Raw genomic sequence first — 20,368 nt, 5'->3', positions numbered from 1 at the left:
GACCTGCGACAGGACCTAGCCTATTGAAATGAGTTCATTTGCAAGGGTGGGCCTAGCAAAACTGGTGCTTGGCACAATTACTTTGTGTATGATTGTTACTGATAATGAACTGGCAAAAAAATTGTATATATTTGAGAACTCTAACATAAAGGAAATTGTAAACTGGTTTTTTTGGCCTATGCTAATTGGAAACTCCCCCCCCCCTTTGAACTACTGCAAGACCTCTACACCACGCAGGTAGGCAACTAGCAAAGCTCTGAGATCTTGAGAAACTACAAAGTACAGTGAAGAATTTCTTGATCATTTCTAATTTGGAGAAAATGGTCAATACAGTTTTTTGTTTTCCTTCCAACAAGCAAAGAAATGCATAGGACATATTAACATTGTTAGAGTTGGTCGAGTAAGGGTAGATTAGTCTTTTCATTATATTTTAAGTTATGTAATGATGTGGCAATTCTGTTTTAACTTTTTTAGTTCACTTGTCCCATACTTAAGTAGGGGCATATTTGACCTTTTACTCTAATTATATTGTAAGAGATTATGGTTCACTAGTAGGGTTAATCTCTCTAGTTCGACAACTTCTTCTTCTTCTTGACCTTTTACTCTAATTATATTATAATAGAGATTATGGTCGACTAGTAGGGTTAATCTCTCTAGTTCGACAGCTTCTTCTTCTTCTTCTTCGCCTTTCTCTCTCTCTCTCAGAACAGGACTGGTCTGAACCATTAAAACATGGTATCAAAGCACTAAATAAAGGAGAAGGTCATGGTTTCAAGTATCTGGATCTGCGATCTCCTCTTATTCTTCTTTTCTTATTTTTTGGGCTGCACGATCTAAGGTGTACAGGTAGGTGGCTACAGCAAGTTTTTTTTGTTAATCCAGGACTGCCGCAATCTTCATTACATGTATTAGAAAGGTGCGGCAGCCCTAGGTTAATAGTTCTAACACTCTCTCAGAACAGGACTGGTCTGAACCATTAAAACATGGTATCAAAGCACTAAATAAAGGAGAAGGTCATGGTTTCAAGTATCTGGATCTGCGATCTCCTCTTATTCTTCTTTTCTTATTTTTTGGGCTGCACGATCTAAGGTGTACAGGTAGGTGGCTACAGCAAGTTTTTTTTGTTAATCCAGGACTGCCGCAATCTTCATTACAGGTATTAGAAAGGTGCGGCAGCCCTAGGTTAATAGTTCTAACACTTCTGTCACCATAAGTGACAGCCCTAGTGGTTGTGTGGTGGTGTTTGTGATGTTCCAGACTCTCTATTGAGCAGTTTCAAGAGGATTCTTGGTGGTTGTTTGAGTAACAGTCATGGTGGTAGGTTATCAGTAGTGGTGTGAAAAAAAAAATTAGGGGCTGAAAGAGTGGCCGAATGTGTGGTGGTTTACATCAAGCTCTTTTTTGTTGACTGGTTGAGAGATTGCTGCAAGTGATGTGGAGACTGCTGTAGTGTTGACTTGACAGCAGAATTTTTTTAGTGGTTGATGATTCAGAATTAGAAATTGTATTGGGGAACATGATGGCAGCAACTGGAGAAGGTGGTAGTGATCAGAAATCTGGTGTGATGATCCCCTCAGACTATCTAGGTGTGCAGATGACATCAATTAAGCTTAATAGTGAAAATTATGTGCCATGGGCCAAGTTAGTGGAAGTTTTTCTCAAGGCGAAGAGGAAAGTGAAACATGTGAAGGAAGATAAACCATTAGCTGAATCTCCAAGGTTTGATGATTAGGAACAAGAAGATGCCCAAATCATGACATGGTTGTGGAACAGTATGGAACCCAAGATAAGTGTCAACTTTATGTTCTTAGATACAACCAAGGAAATATGGGAACATGCCAAGAAACTTTATTCTGGACAGGATAATACTACGAGAGTATATCAGCTCTATCAAGAGTATTTCAATTTGCAACAAGGAAATCAAACCCTAGAAGAGTATTATGCCAGTATGAGACCTCAGAAATGAACTCAATGTTTATCATCCCCTAACTCCAGATGTTAAAATTCAGCAACAAAGGGAGCAATTGGATGTAACTAGGTTATTAGAGGCGCTGATATCAAAGTATGAACCAGTTAGAGCACAAATATCAGGAAGTTTTGCCCTTTTTACACTCGAGGAAGTATTTGCTCGATTTCATAGGATTTTATTGGGACCCACAAAGAATACCACGTCTAACAGATCAGTATTCGTTGTAGCGAGAGGAGGTGGACATGGTAATAGAGGGGGAGGGCATGGATTTCAAGGAGGTCGTGGTGGTGGAAGTGGTCGTGACTCAAGGGGAGGTCTTGGTAAAGGAAGAGGCAACACTGCTAGGAAATGCACACATTGTGGTAGGGAAGAACATCCAGTTAATTTCTGTTATGATCTACATGGGCTAATCATGTGGTTGCTAGTGGGGGTGATGTGAGTGATAACCAACAGACAGATCAAACACCTTCCATGTCTACATCTGCTTCCAGGAAGGAGATGATGAGTATACCACGAGATGAGTATGAGATGTTCCTTTAGGTCCACTTCACAACATACCACTGCCACTCTTGCACACTCAAATATGGCCTATCTGGCATCGAAACCTTATCATTGGATTATTGATTCTGGAGCCTCTGATCACATGACTGGGACTCCAGGTGTATTTTCTTCCCTCTCTAAAACTTCCACGTCACAAACTGTTACCTTGACCAATGGTTCTTCTTCCCCTATTTGTGGTGTTGGTAATGTTGACATTGCATCTCTTTCTTTATCATCTATTCTATATGTGCCTAAACTTCCATTCAACCTCATGTCAGTTAGTAAATTAACTAAGGCCCTTAATTACTCTATTACATTTTACCCTTCATCTTGTGTTTTTCAGGATCTTAAGATGAGGAAGAAGATTGGCAGAGGGCATAGGCTAGTGGATTGTATTGTCTTGATGGTGGTGGATCTTCAGACTTCAGTTGCACTTCAAGCTCCCTTAACTCCTCTCCAATGGCATTGTCAGTTGGGACATCCATCTCTCAAGGCACTCAAGCTACTAGTTCCTTCTTTGAGTCATTTGTCTTCTTTATAGTGGGAGTTGTGTCAGTATGGGAAATATCGTCAAGTTTCCTTCAGTCCTAAGGTTGATAGTTGTATGTTGAGTCATTTTGCTTTAATCCATTCATATATTTGGGGTCCGATTAAAATTGAGTCCAATAATGGTTACAAGTATTTTGTCATTTTTATTGATGATTGTTCAAGGATGACATGGATTTATTTAATAAAAGAAATGAGTGAATTATTTTCTATCTTTCAAAAATTTCATGCTGAAATACGTATGTGATTTGGTGTTCCAATAAAAGTTCTTCGTTCAGATAATGGTCGTTTCTTACTTCCTTTCAACAATATTTGGAACAACATGGCATCATTCATCAGACTTCGTGTGCATCCACCCCTCAACAAAATGGCGTGGCTGAACGAAAGAATCATCATTTTCTTGAAATTGCTCGATCTATTCTTCATCATATGAATGTTCCCAAACATTTTTGGAGTGGCGTTGTGCTTACTGCTTGCTATTAATTGGATGCCCTCCTTCATCTTTCACGATCGGTTTCCCTTTTCTATTTTGTTCCCCACTTTGTCTCCCTTCTCATTAACTCCCTGGGTCTTTGGGTGTGTGTGCTTTGTTCACAATTTGAGTCCCGGTTTAGACAAGTTGGATGCACGCTCTATTAAGTGTGTCTTTCTTGGCTATTCTTGGACCCAGAAAGGGTATAAGTTTTACAATCTTATCACTTGGAAGTCATTTGTCTGCCCTGATATCACCTTCTTTGGGTGCGTACTGTTCTTCTCGGGGCCTTATGTACCGTCCTCTCCACCATTGATCCCTCTTCCTCTTCCAGTTGGTGATCCCGTTCTGGTTGTCCCTGTTATGTCTGAACCTTCACCTCCTCTAGTGCAAGTTCCTACTGAACGACCACCGATCCGGCACGTGAATACTCATCAACAGACATCGACACCTCATCCGGCTTCTACCTTGTCCGTGGATCATGTTGTTGCTTCTGTCCCAGAACCTTCTGAACCTGATCTTCCCATTGCTTTACGAAAAAGTAAACGTAGTTGTACCCTACATCCCATTTCCAATTATATTTCTGCCTCTCACCTTTCCACTTCACATCACTAGTTTGTTTCTCTGTTGTCCTCTATATCTATACCCAAGGATGTCCAGGAGGCCCTTACTTCACCCGGGTGGCGTCAAGCAATGGAGAAGGAGCTTTGCTTCAGCTTGACATTAAAAATGCCTTCCTCCATGGTGACCTTGTGGAGGAGGTATATATGGAGCAACCACCAGAGTTTGTTGCTCAAGGGGAGGAAGGGAAGGTGTGTAGACTAAAAAAGGCAACTTATGGGCTGAAACAATCTCCTCGTGCTTGGTTTGGGAAATTTAGTGAAGTGGTGAAAAATTTTCGAATAAAATAATGTCAAGTTGACCACTCGATGTTCAGCTATGATTCTGAAGCCAGAAAGATTTTATTAGTAGTTTATGTGGATGATATAGTCATAATTGGCAATGACAAATTAGGGATTGACAAACTAAAGGCTTTTCTGCAAGACCATTTTCAAACAAGAGATCTTGGGAGATTGAAGCATTTCTTGGGTATAGGAGTTGTCAGGTCAAAACAAGGTGTAAACTTGTGCCAAAGAAAATATGTTCTTAATCTGTTGGATGAAATGAGACTGTTAGGTGCGAAACTAGCTAAAACACCCATGGAACCAAATGCTAAGTTGAACAGTGATGCAAGTGAAATATTTGATGACCCTGGAAGATATAAACGGTTAGTGGGGAAGTTGAACTACTTGACCATTACAAGACCAGACATCTCCTTTGTTGTTAGTGTGGTGAGCCAATTTATGCAAAATCCCTGAGTACCTCAATGGGATGCAATTCTTAGAATTGTACGGTACCTGAAGGGAGCTCCAGGTCGTGGGTTATTGTAGAAACCAGAAGGAAGATTTGAGATAGTTGGGTATACAAATGCAAATTGGGCAGGCTCGGTGTCTGACAAGAAATCTACTAAAGGTTATTGCACTTTTCTTGGAGGAAATCTAGTGACATGGAAGAGTAAGAAGCAAACTATTGTGGCAAGGAGCAGTGTTGAAGCTGAATACAAGGCCATGGCACACACTACATGTGAGTTAGTATGGCTGAAAAATCTTCTACAAGATGTTGGATTCTCAATGAGCAGACCTATGAGATTGTACTGTGACAACCAAGCTGCAATCCACATCTCATCTAATTCAGTTTTCCATGAAAGAACAAAACACATAGAGGTTGATTGCCATTTTGTGAGGGAAAAAGTCCTTACTGGAGAGAGAAGCATAGAACATGTGAGTTTAGGTGATCAATGGGCAGATTTGTTTACAAAAGGTTTAATTTCAGGGAGAGTGAACTATATATGTAACAAGCTGGGATTATATGGCATATATTCTCCAGCTTGAGGGGGAGTGTTAGAGTTGACTTTTATGTGGCAATTCTGTTTTAACTTTTTTAGTTCACTTGTCCCATACTTAAGTAGGGACATATTTGACCTTGTACTCTCTCTCTCTCTCTCTCAAAACAGGACTGGTCTGAACCATTAAAACAAACATATTCTAGAAAACAAAACAACAACCCAGAAGCATATAGGATAAGAGGAACTTTTGGTGAGCAAGAGAGATTATATTGATATTTTCTGGACCCAGTGCAATGGAGTCTTGATTCATGGAATCATTACCATTGCTTCAGAGGCTTTGATGAATATCTTCCTTGTGTTTGTCTCGTGTAGAAGTGAGGGTGGTTGAAATGTTGTTGCTGTCAGATGGTTGGAAGAGTGTGTCAAGGGGCCATACCACATCCACCATCACATTAGAGAGGCTAGATCTTCAGCATCCAGAGAGATATTTTTGATCAATTGGATGCATAGATGAGAAAACTCATTAGCAAGAGGAGTTGGGAGATCAGAGTGTTATTTTCTGGGAGGGGGAGGGGATTTCTCCCTTTTTTAGGTAGCTTGTACTTATGTTCTATCCTTCTACTTTTAGCATATTCTACATCTAATCTTGTCTTCTATTATGATTTTTGAGAAGATAAGCTGCTGGTAATCAATATTGTCTTCTTTTTCACCAATAGAGTTAATAATTACCAAGAAAATGAGAACCAAATAACAACCCCAGTTTCCTTCAACATTCTTTTCCAGAAACTGGTTTAGGGTAAGGCTACAATTTTTTTTTACTCAAATGGACTCTCATTGAAATAGAGATACTCTTTTTTTTTTATAATTGATTGAAATAGAGATACTCTTTTCAATCTATTTCTATTTCAGTATCTCTATTGAAATAGAGATACTCTTCATGTATGAAGTTGTGAGTTAAAACCTTATGCACACTGTTCCAACTTCACCCTTTTTTCTCTGATTGATAGTTTCCTTTTTGAAATTTGAACATGATAACTAAGGTTGCTAAATTACGGTTCACTACCTCAGAAAAGTTGTTGATCTTCTTATCAATTACCAACTGTGAAGTGTAGCATTTGTTTCCCTTTGGGAGGAAGAAAATAATATTTTTACTACCTTTATCTGAAATTTAACTATGTTATTAACCAAGTTTGTACCTGCAGTGCTTCCATTACTTGCTTTTGCATTATTTTCTATGCTTGCTTCACCATGGGATTCAGGCCATGCATCCTTGGGCTCCTTTTGTTTATGAATCTCACTGGAAAGCATAATGCCTGAAGCATTCATGCAAGAGAGGTCTGATCGGCTAGACATTGCTTCAGTTGCTTCAATTTCAAGCCACTGCCCAGTTTCATGCTTTGCCTTCCACAAGTCCATAAACCTTATGCATGCCTCCCTGCACAAGAAAAATTAAAAATATCAATAATAACAAATTTCCTAAAACAAGAAAAAAAAAAGATTGCCACCAGTTGTCAGTCAGCTACACAAATGAAGCCTACATTACAAATATCCCAAAGAAAGGGCTAATGTAATCAAATAATGCTCACATCAAGCGTGAAGCCCCAAAGCGCTCAGCAAATGATATCAAAGGTGCCATGTGATCCATGTCAAAACCTGCAGCAACAGCTCGAGCAAAGGCCATTCCTTGTTCTTTCTGCAGCACAGATTTGCGTGTCTCCAGCACTCTTAGGAGTTGAACTCTGATGAAATATAAATCAAATAGGATAAACCTCCTCAGAATGTTGAATGCTGAATGTTGTTGAGTCATTATAATGAGCAAACAAATTCATATACATAGCAGACAGAGTTCAGGAGTAGCATATCAAAGCCTGATGGAAAAGACATGGCTAGTCCTCTCACCCAGAAACAGTCAGAAAAAGTGGCTAAATAAATTTCAGTTCAAAACAAGGATAAGTGTTTTTGGGCTCGGTCGGAAGGATGAAAAAACAAAAGTGATAGGTAGCATCTTAAGTTTTAGTGGGGTATCCGAGGCTACTCATAATCTGTAATTCATAACCTGTATTCTTTTCTCATCTTAATGAAATTCTCTTTTACTGATCAAAAACAAAAAAAAAAAGAACAATCAAAACAAAAATATATGTAGAGTAGCATGATTCCACTCTAACTTTAGAATCATGCATTGCCTAATTTGGATTAGAAAGTTAGTACATATCCCTTAATCACAAATCAAATCTAATTTAGTTTCCTAACTCAGATAAAGAACCCAAAACAAAGGCTTTGAAAAGGTTACATTGATGCAGGTCCTATTCTTTTAGATAAAGCATGTTCTATAATTACAAATCAAGCCCAAATTAGTCTCCTAAATAAAATTAAAAAAAAAAAGCACCAGTCTTGGATCAAGACTTACCATGTGGATACTGGATTCCAAAAAAAAAGAAACAACAAAGCATATAATTGCCCCTTGTAGGCAGGGTCATTAACTATGCCTATTTTTAAAGCAAAACCCTCTTTCAAACATGTGGCTATGCCTCCCACTCACAAAAGGAGCTAAATAAGTTTTAATTAATTCAAAATAAAAATACACAGACTGGCATTTGTACCACTCCAGCAAACAGTGTTGTTTCTAAGTTCAAATTAAAAAACTAGCTACTTATCAAAAAAATAAAAAATCTCATAAAATTCAATCATAGATCAAATCTATTTTACTTTCCTATCTCAAATAAAAAACCCAACCCAAAAAAGATTAAAAAAATAAGCCTAAACAAAATACAGTTAACTTGGTGTGGGTCCCATTTTTCTAGATAGAATGTGTTGTTTAAACACAAACCAAAGATAATTTAGGTTGTCTTTGGTATCATTTCTGTTTCTACTAGAAACGTTTGGGGTTTATCAATACAAATTTTTGAGAAATTATCTTGTAACATCACATCAAATAACTACTTCCACTAAAAAATGCATGCATTGGATTGGTGTTGGCATTTATAATAGAAACATCAAATTTGGCGCTTCATGAAGAACTGACAATGATACCAGCATTTAATACTAAAAATGGAATTTTTTATGTAAACCGATGTTTTAAAACACAGAGGTGTGACACAAAGCATTCCACTACCTAGAAGTAAGAGGTGTAAGCCTCCCAAACAGGAAACCTTTTATATTAAGAAGAATCTCATTTTTCTTTATTTTTAATAAAAATCTTTTATATTAAGAAGAATGAAGATGCATAGCACTGGTTAAAAATACAGCCTAAATGCTTCTGAACTTACCACATGGATAGGATCCCAAACAAAACACACAGGTATAAATTATAATTGCCACATGCTTGTCTAAGTCATTTACTAGTACCTTAAAAAAGTAGCTCAGGTATTCAAATGTTGTTACTATACCTATTTTACGCATGGCAGCTAAGATAAAAAAACCAATGTTGGTCCCAGTTATCCAAGTTCTTGGGAGGGGTAAACTGGATACAGTCAAGGTTCAAAATATCGATACACCTAATATGCTAGTAGAGGTGTATAGGGCTGTATCGGTAGTTTTTTTTTTTTTTAATCTGGTTCTGATGGGCCGATTTAAGGTTCATCCACCCCCTGAACCGGCTAAAACCCCGATACATCCTCTGTAGGAGCGTATCGGGAAGCTCCTGATACAATACGTATCGGTCGATACGGGCCGATACGTATCGATACTGTGGACCTTGCATACAGTCCTAACCTTTGGCATCTTTTGCATGAAGTGGTCACTCTAAGACTCAAGTCTACATTTTCACACTTGTCAGCCTGAGATTTTACCATTTTACCAAGTAATGGCATGGCAGCTCACAAATGACAGACCAAAATGATCCTTTTTTTTTATAATTGAAATAATTTTATTAATCAGCCATAGACAATAGTACAAAGTCCCCAAGGAAAGGCACAAGTTGCAACCTCTCCGGGCTAGTTAAGTATAGATTTCCAAATAAATAACAACTTACAAAGAAGCACAAAAAAGATCTTCCCTAGAAACCCCATGTTTGGCTAAAGCATCAGCCAAAGAATTAGCAGACCTACCAACCCATTTTACCTCAACTCTCATATTGTTGGTTAACCACTTTACCCTTTTTATGAGATCTTTGTAGCCCCAAATGGTGGTATCCAAGTTTAGGAGCCACCTTGTTACCACCTGAGAGTCCCCTTCAACTAGGAAATGCTCCACCCCAAGCTGGTTGGCGATCTGAATTCTTTGTACTGCAGCAAGGATTTCTGCCCTTGTGGAATCCCCCACTCCCGTTGGTCCTGAGAATAGGGAAATTATGTTGCTGTCCTTATTTCTCAAGGTACCCCTTATACCTAAAGACCCGGGGTTGCCTTGGCTGCTTCCATCAAAGCTCAGCTTGATGACACCTTCCAAAGGCGGAACCCATTCTAACAGAATTCTATCCTTCTTTGTTGAAGTGTTAGCTATAACTAGCCAATTCCTCCACAAGTCATCAAAGGAGAAGTCATAAAAAATATCCATAGTTTTCAGCCAATGGATTGCTCTTGTTAGGATACAATCCTTCATTTCATCTAACCCTCTTTCCTTCTCTAAGAAAATTCTTGCATTCCTTTCCTCCCAAAGAATCCACAGAGTGGCTGCCCTAACACATTTCCACATGACCTTACCTCTTCTAATGTGCCAAACAAAGATAGATGGGTTGAATAATGAGCTTAAATTAGAAGGCATAGACTACCTACTTCCAAATAAACAAAGGCTCCACCTCCATATAACTGTAGCAAAGGAACAGAAGATCAGCAAATGGAAACAGTCCTCATTCTCGGCCTTACACAAGGAACACCAATTTGGGGAAAGACAGAGAGGGTCTCTTTTTCTGTAAGTTTTCCAAAGTATTGATTTTCCCATAGAAGACTTCCCAGTAGAATACAACAATTTTTGGGGGAATAGGTCGCGCCCAAACTTCTTTGACAGGGAATCTTTGGGAAATGGGGTTAGAACTAAGGGATTTTAGAAAAGAAGAGCAAGTAAAAGTACCTTTTGGAAGAGGAGTCCAAACCCTTTGATCAGAAGAAGTGGGTCCAAGCAAACAAATTCTAGTAAATGAATTAGCTCAATAACACAACTCGACTCACCATCCCTTGACCCTCTACGAAACCCAAAGTCCCAGTTTAAAGATAAGGGGTTTAACGAACTCAGGAGAAAAGTTGCAATTGGCTCATGTTTGTGAAGGGAAAGGGAATAGAGCGAGGGGAAACAATCTTTGAGGGGTTGAGTACCTACCCAAATATCCTCCCAGAACAGAATAGCATTACCAGAACAAGCACCATACCTGATGAATCTGAGAAAGTGAGGGAGAATACCATGTATAGCCTTCTAAGGTGTAGTAAGGGTAGCTCGGCGAGATATCCCGGAATCCCAACCATTTCCTACACAACCATGAATGCTTGCCACCACCTCATGCCATAATCTCTCTCTCTCTCTCTCAGGGCCATCTCCATAGCCACTTCCCTAGAAGGGGTATATTCTTCAGCATAGCCTTCTAAGGTGTAGTAAGGGTAGCTCGGCGAGATATCCCGGAATCCCAACCATTTCCTACACAACCATGAATGCTTGCCACCACCTCATGCCATAATCTCTCTCTCTCTCAGGGCCATCTCCATAGCCACTTCCCTAGAAGAGGTATATTCTTCAGCACTATGCTCCCTATCCCTAAACCCCCTTCTTCCTTTGGTTTGTTAACTATCTCCCATCTGATCAAGTGATCCTTTTTCACCTCTCCTGGTTCCCATAGAAAGTCCCTCATTCTCTTCTCTAGCTTCTTAGCCTCCCTTGGAGGAATCCTAAACATTGAAAGGAAGTAGGTTGGAAGGTTGGCAAGTGTAGCCTTAATTAAAATTAGCCTACCCCCTATTGAAATGTAATTCTTTTTCCAAGTCGCCAAGCACTTATCAAATTTCTCCCCAGTAGGGGCCCAGAAACTACTTTCTTTAGGGTTGGCTCCTAAGGGTAGCCCTAAGTATGTCAAAGGCCAAGAAAAAATATTGCAACCTAAGCATTTTGCAATGGATTCAATCTCCCTATTCTCCATGTTTATTCCAGCCACACAACTTTTATCAAAATTTACCTTCAAGTTGGAGACCCTCTCAAAAGTACTTATTAAAATCTTAAGGTTCTCCACTTTGCTCAACTCATTCCCTTCATAGAAAATAACAATATCATCAACAAACTGAAGGTGAGTTACTAGAATGCCTCTGCTCCCTATTCTCCATCCCTTTATTTGGCCCTCCTCATTTGCTTTAGAGATCATCCTACTAAAGACATCAGAAACAAGTGTAAAGAGGTAAGGGGAGAGTGGATCCCCTTGTCTTAAGCCTCTATTGGCTGGAAAAAAATCCTTAACCACCCCATTCACCAACACTGAATAACGACAAGAGTTTAAGCATCCTCTTATCCAATTACACCATTTATCCCCAAAATGATCCATTTTTTCTACAATCTCACTTCATGTAAGACAGCCACGTTTTGACAAAGGGTGCAGAAAGGACTGCGCTTTCTCTTTCCTGTTCTACAAAATGTGCATTAGCATGGGGTTAATGAGCATAAGATAACCATCCCTTTGGCCATCATGGTCCACGGAGAACCATTTGCCATTGAGATGGCATACATTATCTACCTCACCCCCCATGTGGAAGAAAACTCCATTAAGAACAGAAAGCAGTTAGTCAGTTAGCATCAGCTAGCCACCACAGCAATATTACAAGTTCCCCTTTAAGGGGTTAAACCCCAATACAACCGATTTCTATTCTCTCCAGCTTTTGCCAATCCATCAACTAAATTGTTGGCTGAAAATGGTATCCATTTCTAAGTTTTGCCCAACTTTGATGCAAACTTGTTTATCTCCCTTACAGTGTGTTCTTCCAAGCTTCTATGGTACTGTTTCTTCTAGTCCAGAGTATGATCACATAAGTCTTTTTTATATGCAAAATCCTCAGGATCTAGCTATACAATTATAAACATATAATGCATGGAGATAACCACTTAAAGAAATGGATATGCAGTTCCAGACACAGTAGAATCCTGATGAACCCAATAAATAGTCACATATTTACAATTGAATGGAATATGAAGTAAGACTGAGAATAGACATAGACTAAGGGCATTTTTTCCAACATGAGAGGGAGGGAGGGAGAGCAAGAGAGAGTTGCATTATTGACTTCATGTTATTATCTGAATAAAGTTCCACTTTTCATAGTTTAGGGCTACAGGAAAAAGATGAAAGATTTCATCATGCTAGGGTCTGAAGCCATCAGAAGATGAAAGACTGCAATCACCCTTATATAAGCCCTAAACTGACAAGTAAAAACAAAGTTTGCAAAAATGATTTTGTTACTCATAGTAGAACCAGCATTTACTTCGAATTTTCCTCCTGTGTGGTGGATCCATTTGATTCAGGTGGATGCTGCCCAGGCTGCCATGAGGAAACCATTCAACTTTAGAAAATGTTAACAAAAATTTTTATCCGATGGCATCAAACAGTGTGGAACTACCTTGTAAAGGATAATAGCCTTCTCTGAATCAGCATCAGCTACAGGCTTGGTACCTGTCCAAAACCATAATACATGACCAGTAACAACAATGTAATGATCAATATTTACAGAGAACGTTATTTTTGGCTGTCAATAAAAAGAAAACCAAAACCAAAGAACATAATTTAAGAGTGACCTTGTCATTGAAGTCCATAACACAATAGTGCAGAATTTCCTCCAATTGTAAAACCAAAACAATGGCAATATAGACATAACAATGTAAGAGGATGACAAACAAATTTCAACTGATCTCTCAGAGATTTCAAAAGTCGAAAGCTAGGGAAGGGATCAACCTAATGACAAAACCAATGACCCACTAGTCAATTTGGTCATTTGGCATCCCTCTGTTTGAAGAGGTGCATGTTCAAACCCATGGAAGGGCAGGATCTAAGCACAGTGAATGCCATGCCAGTGGGCCCGTATATGCATCCCTAACACCACTAACTAACCCCGCTAACACGTAGCACCCTGCCCATTAGGGGGCCAGAACACCACATGTACTCCCCCCCCCCCCGCCCCCCACCCCCCACAAAAGAAAAAAAAGCCAATGACAAAGAACTAAAATGTAAATCAGCAAATGGCCCATTATGAGTATTTTCGTTAATCCTTCTCCCCTTCTTAGTACCTTCAATGCTTTCCATGGATCTCATCTGATGGTCTTCTACCTGCCAGAGGAGTAAAAAGTTCAAAATGGCCAATATGAAACACAATTATCAAGCAATTATGATACCATGTTTTATTCACTTACAGTGCTGAGTCCTAGATTGTCATTGCTTTGTATAGCAATAGCTTCTTCAATTTGTAAAATCTCAGATTCTATGGTGTGAACCCGTTCCAGGACCTCTGGAGTGCTCACAAAACGAACAAACCTAAGAGACAAAACACACCACCCAGAAACATCATGCACTTTGCTCAGAAGCTAACACTTTACCATTTAATAGTACAAAAGCAAGAATAAGTCATGCTTTTTAACTAAAAAATAAGCAGATTCTTTTTTATTATTGAACTTGGATGAAATGGTAGTTCAATGCTGGTTTCAGCACACAGCATCATCAGATTATGTGGTGGGATCAACAGTGACCCACTGACAATAGCCTAAGCTCAACAAAGCCTATCCCATTTCCCTATTCCATTTTTTTATCAGCAACAATGACAAATTTTATTGATTAGAAAGACAGAGAGTGTACATAGGATGGTCAGCCTCTAACCAACCAAGCAGAACATATTATCAAGTACAACCCCCCTCCTGTTCTATAATCCCCAAGTACATAGAGTTTCACATTACCCCTGTTTAGCCACCCATCTGCAAGACCATTAGCATTCCAGGTGTTCACTATATGACACCTCCTAATTCCCTTATTCTCTCTTTAGCTTCTCTTATTTCATATCTATGTCTCCATGGTCCCTCCTCGTTGTTTTTCAACCAAACTGTTTGACCTTAGAGTCTCCTTCAACTATTAGATTGTGTGTACCTCATCACTTTAGCCTTTTTCAGCCCCACCAAAGCAGCCTTCAGTTCTGCTCTGATTAAATCCCCAAAACCGAAAGGACCCAAATAGGCGAATACATAATCATTTTTTGTAATAAATAAAAAGGAAAATTTTATTTAATAAAAAACAGATTACATCCAAAGTCAATGATGGGGGATCACCCCATGACAAAAAAAAAATACAAGACTTACATCTTCCAAGTACATAATCATAATATCCCCCAGATGGTTTCTGATTACCCCTCCTATACCTGATGGACCTGGGTTACCTAAATTGCAACCATCAAAGTCCGGCTTGTACTGTAGTGGTTGTGATGGGCTCCGCAGCACTTGTACTAATAATAACCTGTTTGGGGCAATTTCTTGTAATATCATCATTCGAAAAGGAATCAAAGAGCTCCAGAGTTTTAACCAAATGCACCACTTCAATCATTTTCGTTATTGTTGAAGGTATGGGCATTCCTTCCCTCCCACACACACCATAATGTGGCAAATCTAAGGCACCTCCACAACATTCTGCCTCTCTTTTTTGAGGGGAAGAAAAATGAAGCATCAAGCAAATGTTTAAGATCATCGGGAGGCAACCACCTGCACCGAAAAATGAGAAAAATGCTCCCAAATAGCAGATACAAAGTTGCATGAGAATAGCAGGTGAAAGGATTTCTCACAACTAGCTTTCCACATCAGGAAAACATGAAGAGATAGACACCAAGAAGGCCTTTTCCATTGCAAGGTCCCAATAGTATTGATTTTGTTGTGGTAAACCTCCCAACAAAAAGCTCATATCCTAGGTGGTGTCAAACCTTGCCAAATGGCTTCAACGGGACAACTAGAGCTAAAGGAAGGGTCTAAGGAGAGACCAGAGAGAGAGAGAGACCAGCAAAAAGGGAGACACAAGAGAAGGAACCAGAAGAGCTGAGGATCCAAACTCTAGAATCTTGAATACCCAGATCCAGACTCACTATTAAACCCCTTTTATTTATCAATAGCATCAAGCCAATTTAATCAGTTTGATTACCCAGATCCAAACAAGGTTTGAGAATTAGGGATCTATGGTCAATTGGTTCTTGTCAATGTTACAAACTTACTGTACAACATCACAGATGCAAGTAAAAATTCTACAAACCCAGTGTTTCTACAAAAGAATTTCTGAGATATTGTGCTCAATACTTGATGGGGGAGGTGATAGGAATCGATCAGCACCCTTGAAGACTTATTCTAGAAAGAAGGCCTTACAACAGGTCCTGATATGGCATAGTGGTGGTACTTGGGATTTGGACTGAATTAAAAACCAAGGGTATTTTTGCCATTTTATATTTTTCACTAGGGTCCAATAATAGGGTTTGATTGTCTAGTTATAGTTTGTTTATGTTTAAAGTTTCAGAGTCATTGCATAAGTAGGATTAGAGTTATTGAGTCTTCTTTGAATTGAAATAAGATATGTGACAACTTAGTTTGAGTCCTAATAGGATTATTGAGTCTAACAATTTGACTCCTAAGATTATTATGAGTCTAACACATAGTTGTCAAGGTGACGCATAGGCGTGTAGGCGCTTTTTGGGTCTCACCTCACCCAAACGCCATATGATGTATCTATAACATGTTGTAATTTTTTCACATTTAATATAAATATAGACATGATGCACCGAATCATTATTTTTATTTCTTTCAATATTATAATAATTTTTTATTAATTTCTTATCTTTTTAAGGCTTATAATAGATAAAATATACGAAGGTGAGTTCTAAGAGATAGAGATATGATATTCGAAGACGAGCTCAAGAGATATCCTCGTCAAGTTCCAAGCTGTGTGTCTTTGAAGAAGAAAGGCAAATCGATCACAGAAGGTATGCTTTTCGAGTCTTCATTCTTCTTCTTCTTTTGGAACAAAAAACAGGGGTTTTGCCCCTTCTTATTTTCTTGTTTTGGAACAAAAACAGGGGCTGTGCCCCTTTTTTTTTCCTCCTCTCCTCTCCTTCTTCTTCTTCTTCTGGAACAAAAAATAAGGGCTTTGCCACTTCTTCTTTTTCTTGTTTTGGAACAAAAGCAGAGGCTCCGCCCCTCCTCCTCCCCCCCTTCTTCTTCTTCTGCTATTGTTGCTGCTGCTGAAACAAAAAACAAGGGTTCCGCCCCTTCTTTTTCTTTTTTTGGAACAAAAACAGGGGCTCTGTCTCTTCCTTCTTTCCTCCTCCTCTCTGGAACAAAAAATAGGGGTCTATTTCTTTTTCTTGAAGAAAGATAGGGGCTCTGCCCTTCTGTATTTCTATTTCAAAGGCAAAAATTGGGTTTTATCCCATTTTTATTTTATTTTTCTTTTAGACATTAAGTGACACCTAGGCGGGGTGACTAAGCGCTCCCCTGTCGCCTAGGTTCGCCTTGGCGCCTTGAAAACTATGGTTTAATAGTTTGACTCCTAGGATTATTAGAGTCTATAAAAATGTATGAACGTTTTACATGAAGGCAATTAATCATATTGAGTTTTCTTCAACTTATGCTAGCTACGGTGAGTGATTCCCATGCCCTAGAGTGATTCTAGGCACCCTGTGAGTGATTCCGGGTATTTTCTCTCTTCTTTCTCTCCATATTTTCTCTCTTATTCCTTCAAGAAGCCGTTACAGCCATTGACAGTCATAAAACTCTGATCAAGAAGACCATTCAACATTCTCTAGGGACTACAACTGAGCTGGTCCTACATCAGGAGGGGGGAATTGAGGAGATGTATAAAAACCAAAAGCTAGGCTTCTCAAACTAATACCAACACAAGCTCTACTAGTAAGAATATTCTGCAGTATCATATTTACAGACAAGAATGATGGCAACATGGGTTTTTTTTCAGGTCTTATTGACAGCACCGGAATTCTCTAGATGGAATTGAACCTTTTCCAGATTAAAACCATTAAAAACATGAAATGAGATTTTAATAAGTTGAAGAATAAAGAACCTTTTTTTTTTATAAGTTGAAGAATAAAGAGTTCAGGACTTGGAACTTGGAAATACACATTTATTGCTGGTGAATAGTAAATTCAAGCAATTTTGTGGGCACATCTTTTAATATGACAACAAGAGAAGTTAACAAGATCATCGATTCTTGGGTGGTGGATGTAACTTATGATTACCGTTGCCAAAGTATCTATTTATCTAAAGTGAGATTTATAAAATAGTTTCATTTTGTTAAAGGGAAGGCAGGAGTTACATGGACGCACATCATCTATACAGTCTTTGAGGCAGGGAAAGAAAAGATGGTGATAAAAAGAATGCGATCTTTTACACAAAACATGAAGAGAAGATATTGTGTGAAAGTATGGAATACACATTGGAGCTAGAGAGGTGGCCCATATACATGGATTAGGTTACTAAGATCAAACTCCTAAAGTTTGATATCTAAACTTATAGTTTAGAAAACCAGATTAGTAAGTTTTTTTTTTTTTTTTATGAATAACCAGATTAGTAAGTTATTCATAAAGGTATAGGTTTTGACTTTAACTTGGCCAAGTTTCCCAGAAAAGTGGCCTAGTACTTGGAATTTGGAAAGTAGTCCTCAGCTACACCAATTTGTAGAGCCAAAGCCTCAAGTGAAACTACAAGCCACCATGGGAAAAGTAGGAAGAAGAAAACATAACCAAAGGCAATAACTAAAGGAACATCATTAAATTACAACCTTTCCACCGTGCCCTTTGTAAACCACGTCAAATCACTGCCTGGATCTGGTTCAAGGATAATTGAATAACCCCCCTTGGCAATCTGCTCTTGGGCTGTTTTCAAGTGTGCAAGAAAAGGGTTCAACAAGCCTGAAGCAATTTTCTCTGTCTTTCCATTTGCAGTAATAACCAAATCGCACCTGGTAAAAAAGGGGGAAAAAAGGGAAAAACATTATATTTTAATTGCAAAGTTAATAAAACAGAATTTGACAGCGGTTCCTCAAATTAGATTGGTATCACAGAGAAACATCAATTGCAAAAGCAGAATCAAGTTAATCCTAAAACATATTGGTTAGAGGAAAAGCAAAAAAAGCACAAATATTTAACTACAAAATTAGTTCTAAAGAGGAGAATGAGAAAGCCAAAAAGATCAATGAATGTTTCTGCAAGAAATATCTGAATCTGAATATGTAACAACCAGATGGGACCTCAAACCTGAATGCATCAGTCAATAAACTAAAATAATAAGTATTTAAATTAGAACTGAAAATCTCCATAAGATTTAAATCCTTTAGTCATGATCTCTAAATGCACGAAAACCCACATTAGCTGATGCTAATGACAACTGGTTCTCTAGCTAATTGTGGCACAACAATACAATACACCCAATGAATTTTCTTCTATCTTTAAGTTAATAAGTAAATAATTAAATCCTGATCAGGACGTTTATGAACAAGAAGCATTGCGAACACACAAATCACATCAAAAATGAAAAGCATAGAAAATACTGACCACCTGAACCCAATCATCCAATGCAAAGACATTCAAGCTTACAAAAAATACATCGCTCACTAGTTAAACACAAAAATGACTGACGGATTAAAGAGAAAATTCATCCTTTACAATATCAATATACGTGCTGCAATTTGAAGGGGTGGAAATCAGCAAAGCAAGGAAGAAGAATATTGAAAGGTAAGATCCAAGATCTTAAAGTTTTAAATTCATAAAATAAATAAAAGCAGAACTATTCTTATAAGCTGGCGATTCTAATACACAGGAAACATCAAGTTTCTAAAGAAAACATCAAATCACCCGTCCAAACGATAAGATGAAAAAAGAAAGGCATTTTCCATGCAAGTGACAGAACAGAACCAAAACAACTCATGACTCTTGAGCCTTAAACATTCCATGATACGACAGGGAGCGATCAACGAACTAACAGATCAAACAAGTCCCGTAAATCTTTGATCGAAGGAATCACCTGGTTCGAGTAGGAGTGAGCTGGAAAACTGCAGAATCAAGCCGGGTTCCAGACTTCATTGTTCAAAAACCGACAGAAAGAACTCCCACTACTTTTCTTCAACACTAGGGTTTGATTTGCAGCGAGCCAAAAGACCTCAAAACTCAAAAAGAAGATCCGAGAACATCTAAAGCAGACCAAAAAATTGACAAATTTTTCAACGTATCCCCAATTTTTTCAACTCATCAGATCGAAACATTAAGTATTTTCTTTGTCTTTTTCGGGAAAAAAAAAAAAAAAGAGAGCGTTAAGAGCTACTCCAGTGGCCTACAGAGTTCCCTGCAGAGAGAGAGAGAGAGAGAGAGAGAGAGAGAGCCAGCCAGGTTGAAGAAAATGCTTGGAAAAGCTGCTCTATAAATAAAATAATAGAAAATGGAAATTATCGTTTGTCTGACCTCTGACTGACGGTCTGCGTGTATGAGAGAGAGAGAGGAGAGAGGGTGTAGGATATGTTGGATTCCGATTTCCGACCAGGCCGTGGAATGGCGCAAAAAATATCGTGTCGTTGAACTCATATGAAATGAAAGAAGGGTAGTTTGGTCAGTTAGGGGGATATGCTAAGAAAGCTTGGGCCTTGGACGATAATAACGTGGATAGTGTTTTCATCGAATTACCCAAAAACGCCCTGGAACAAGAATATTTTGCGTTGAGACCCCGAGGACAGCACAGTAGCACAGAAGAGAAGGGAGTAAAAGGTTATGGCACTTATGACTATTTTCTGGGAAATAACGAACTGGCCAAATCTGTTTTCAGTGGTGGTACACGCTAACTTGCGCGTGAGGATTGTTGACGCAGCAGTCTGAGCCAATGTTAGCCCAGCCTACCCTGTAGAGATGTGTTTGGCTGCTCCGGATATTCCAATAAATAAATAAATAAGATGCTGTGGATATGGCAACATCCATTTGAAGTATATATATAGTTAGGGCCTACTTAGGGGTGTTCAATGTTCATCAAAAACGGAAAAATCAAA

At 38.7% G+C, this 20,368-nt stretch overlaps 1 protein-coding gene across 2 annotated transcripts in view; it reads right to left on the bottom strand.

Moving 5' to 3' along the window:
• The window catches only part of LOC148878732 (COP1-interacting protein-like protein), a 28,878-nt gene extending 8,945 nt beyond the window's left edge, over window positions 1–19,933 (bottom strand). The window contains exons 1-9 of one of the 2 annotated variants that reach the window (XM_088959419.1): window positions 19,794–19,933; window positions 19,360–19,677; window positions 18,119–18,298; window positions 13,720–13,840; window positions 13,597–13,636; window positions 12,933–12,985; window positions 12,798–12,853; window positions 6,999–7,151; window positions 6,609–6,847 (exon numbers count right to left, since the gene is read on the bottom strand). In XM_088959419.1, coding sequence (XP_088815545.1) covers window positions 6,609–6,847; window positions 6,999–7,151; window positions 12,798–12,853; window positions 12,933–12,985; window positions 13,597–13,636; window positions 13,720–13,840; window positions 18,119–18,298; window positions 19,360–19,418 — 901 coding nt within the window. In that variant the 5' untranslated portion in view covers window positions 19,419–19,677; window positions 19,794–19,933. The remainder of the gene's footprint in view (window positions 1–6,608; window positions 6,848–6,998; window positions 7,152–12,797; window positions 12,854–12,932; window positions 12,986–13,596; window positions 13,637–13,719; window positions 13,841–18,118; window positions 18,299–19,359; window positions 19,678–19,793) is intronic. The other variant, XM_088959422.1, reaches the window with a different exon arrangement.
• Between the last annotated feature and the right edge of the window lie 435 nt (window positions 19,934–20,368).

Source organism: Nelumbo lutea, chromosome 1 (genome assembly GCF_056320005.1).
Source record: "Nelumbo lutea isolate HS-2025 chromosome 1, American lotus-T2T, whole genome shotgun sequence".
Taxonomy (NCBI): Eukaryota; Viridiplantae; Streptophyta; class Magnoliopsida; order Proteales; family Nelumbonaceae; genus Nelumbo; species Nelumbo lutea.
Note: the sequence above shows the minus strand (reverse complement) of the source record. Positions and strands in the feature narration are given on the sequence as shown.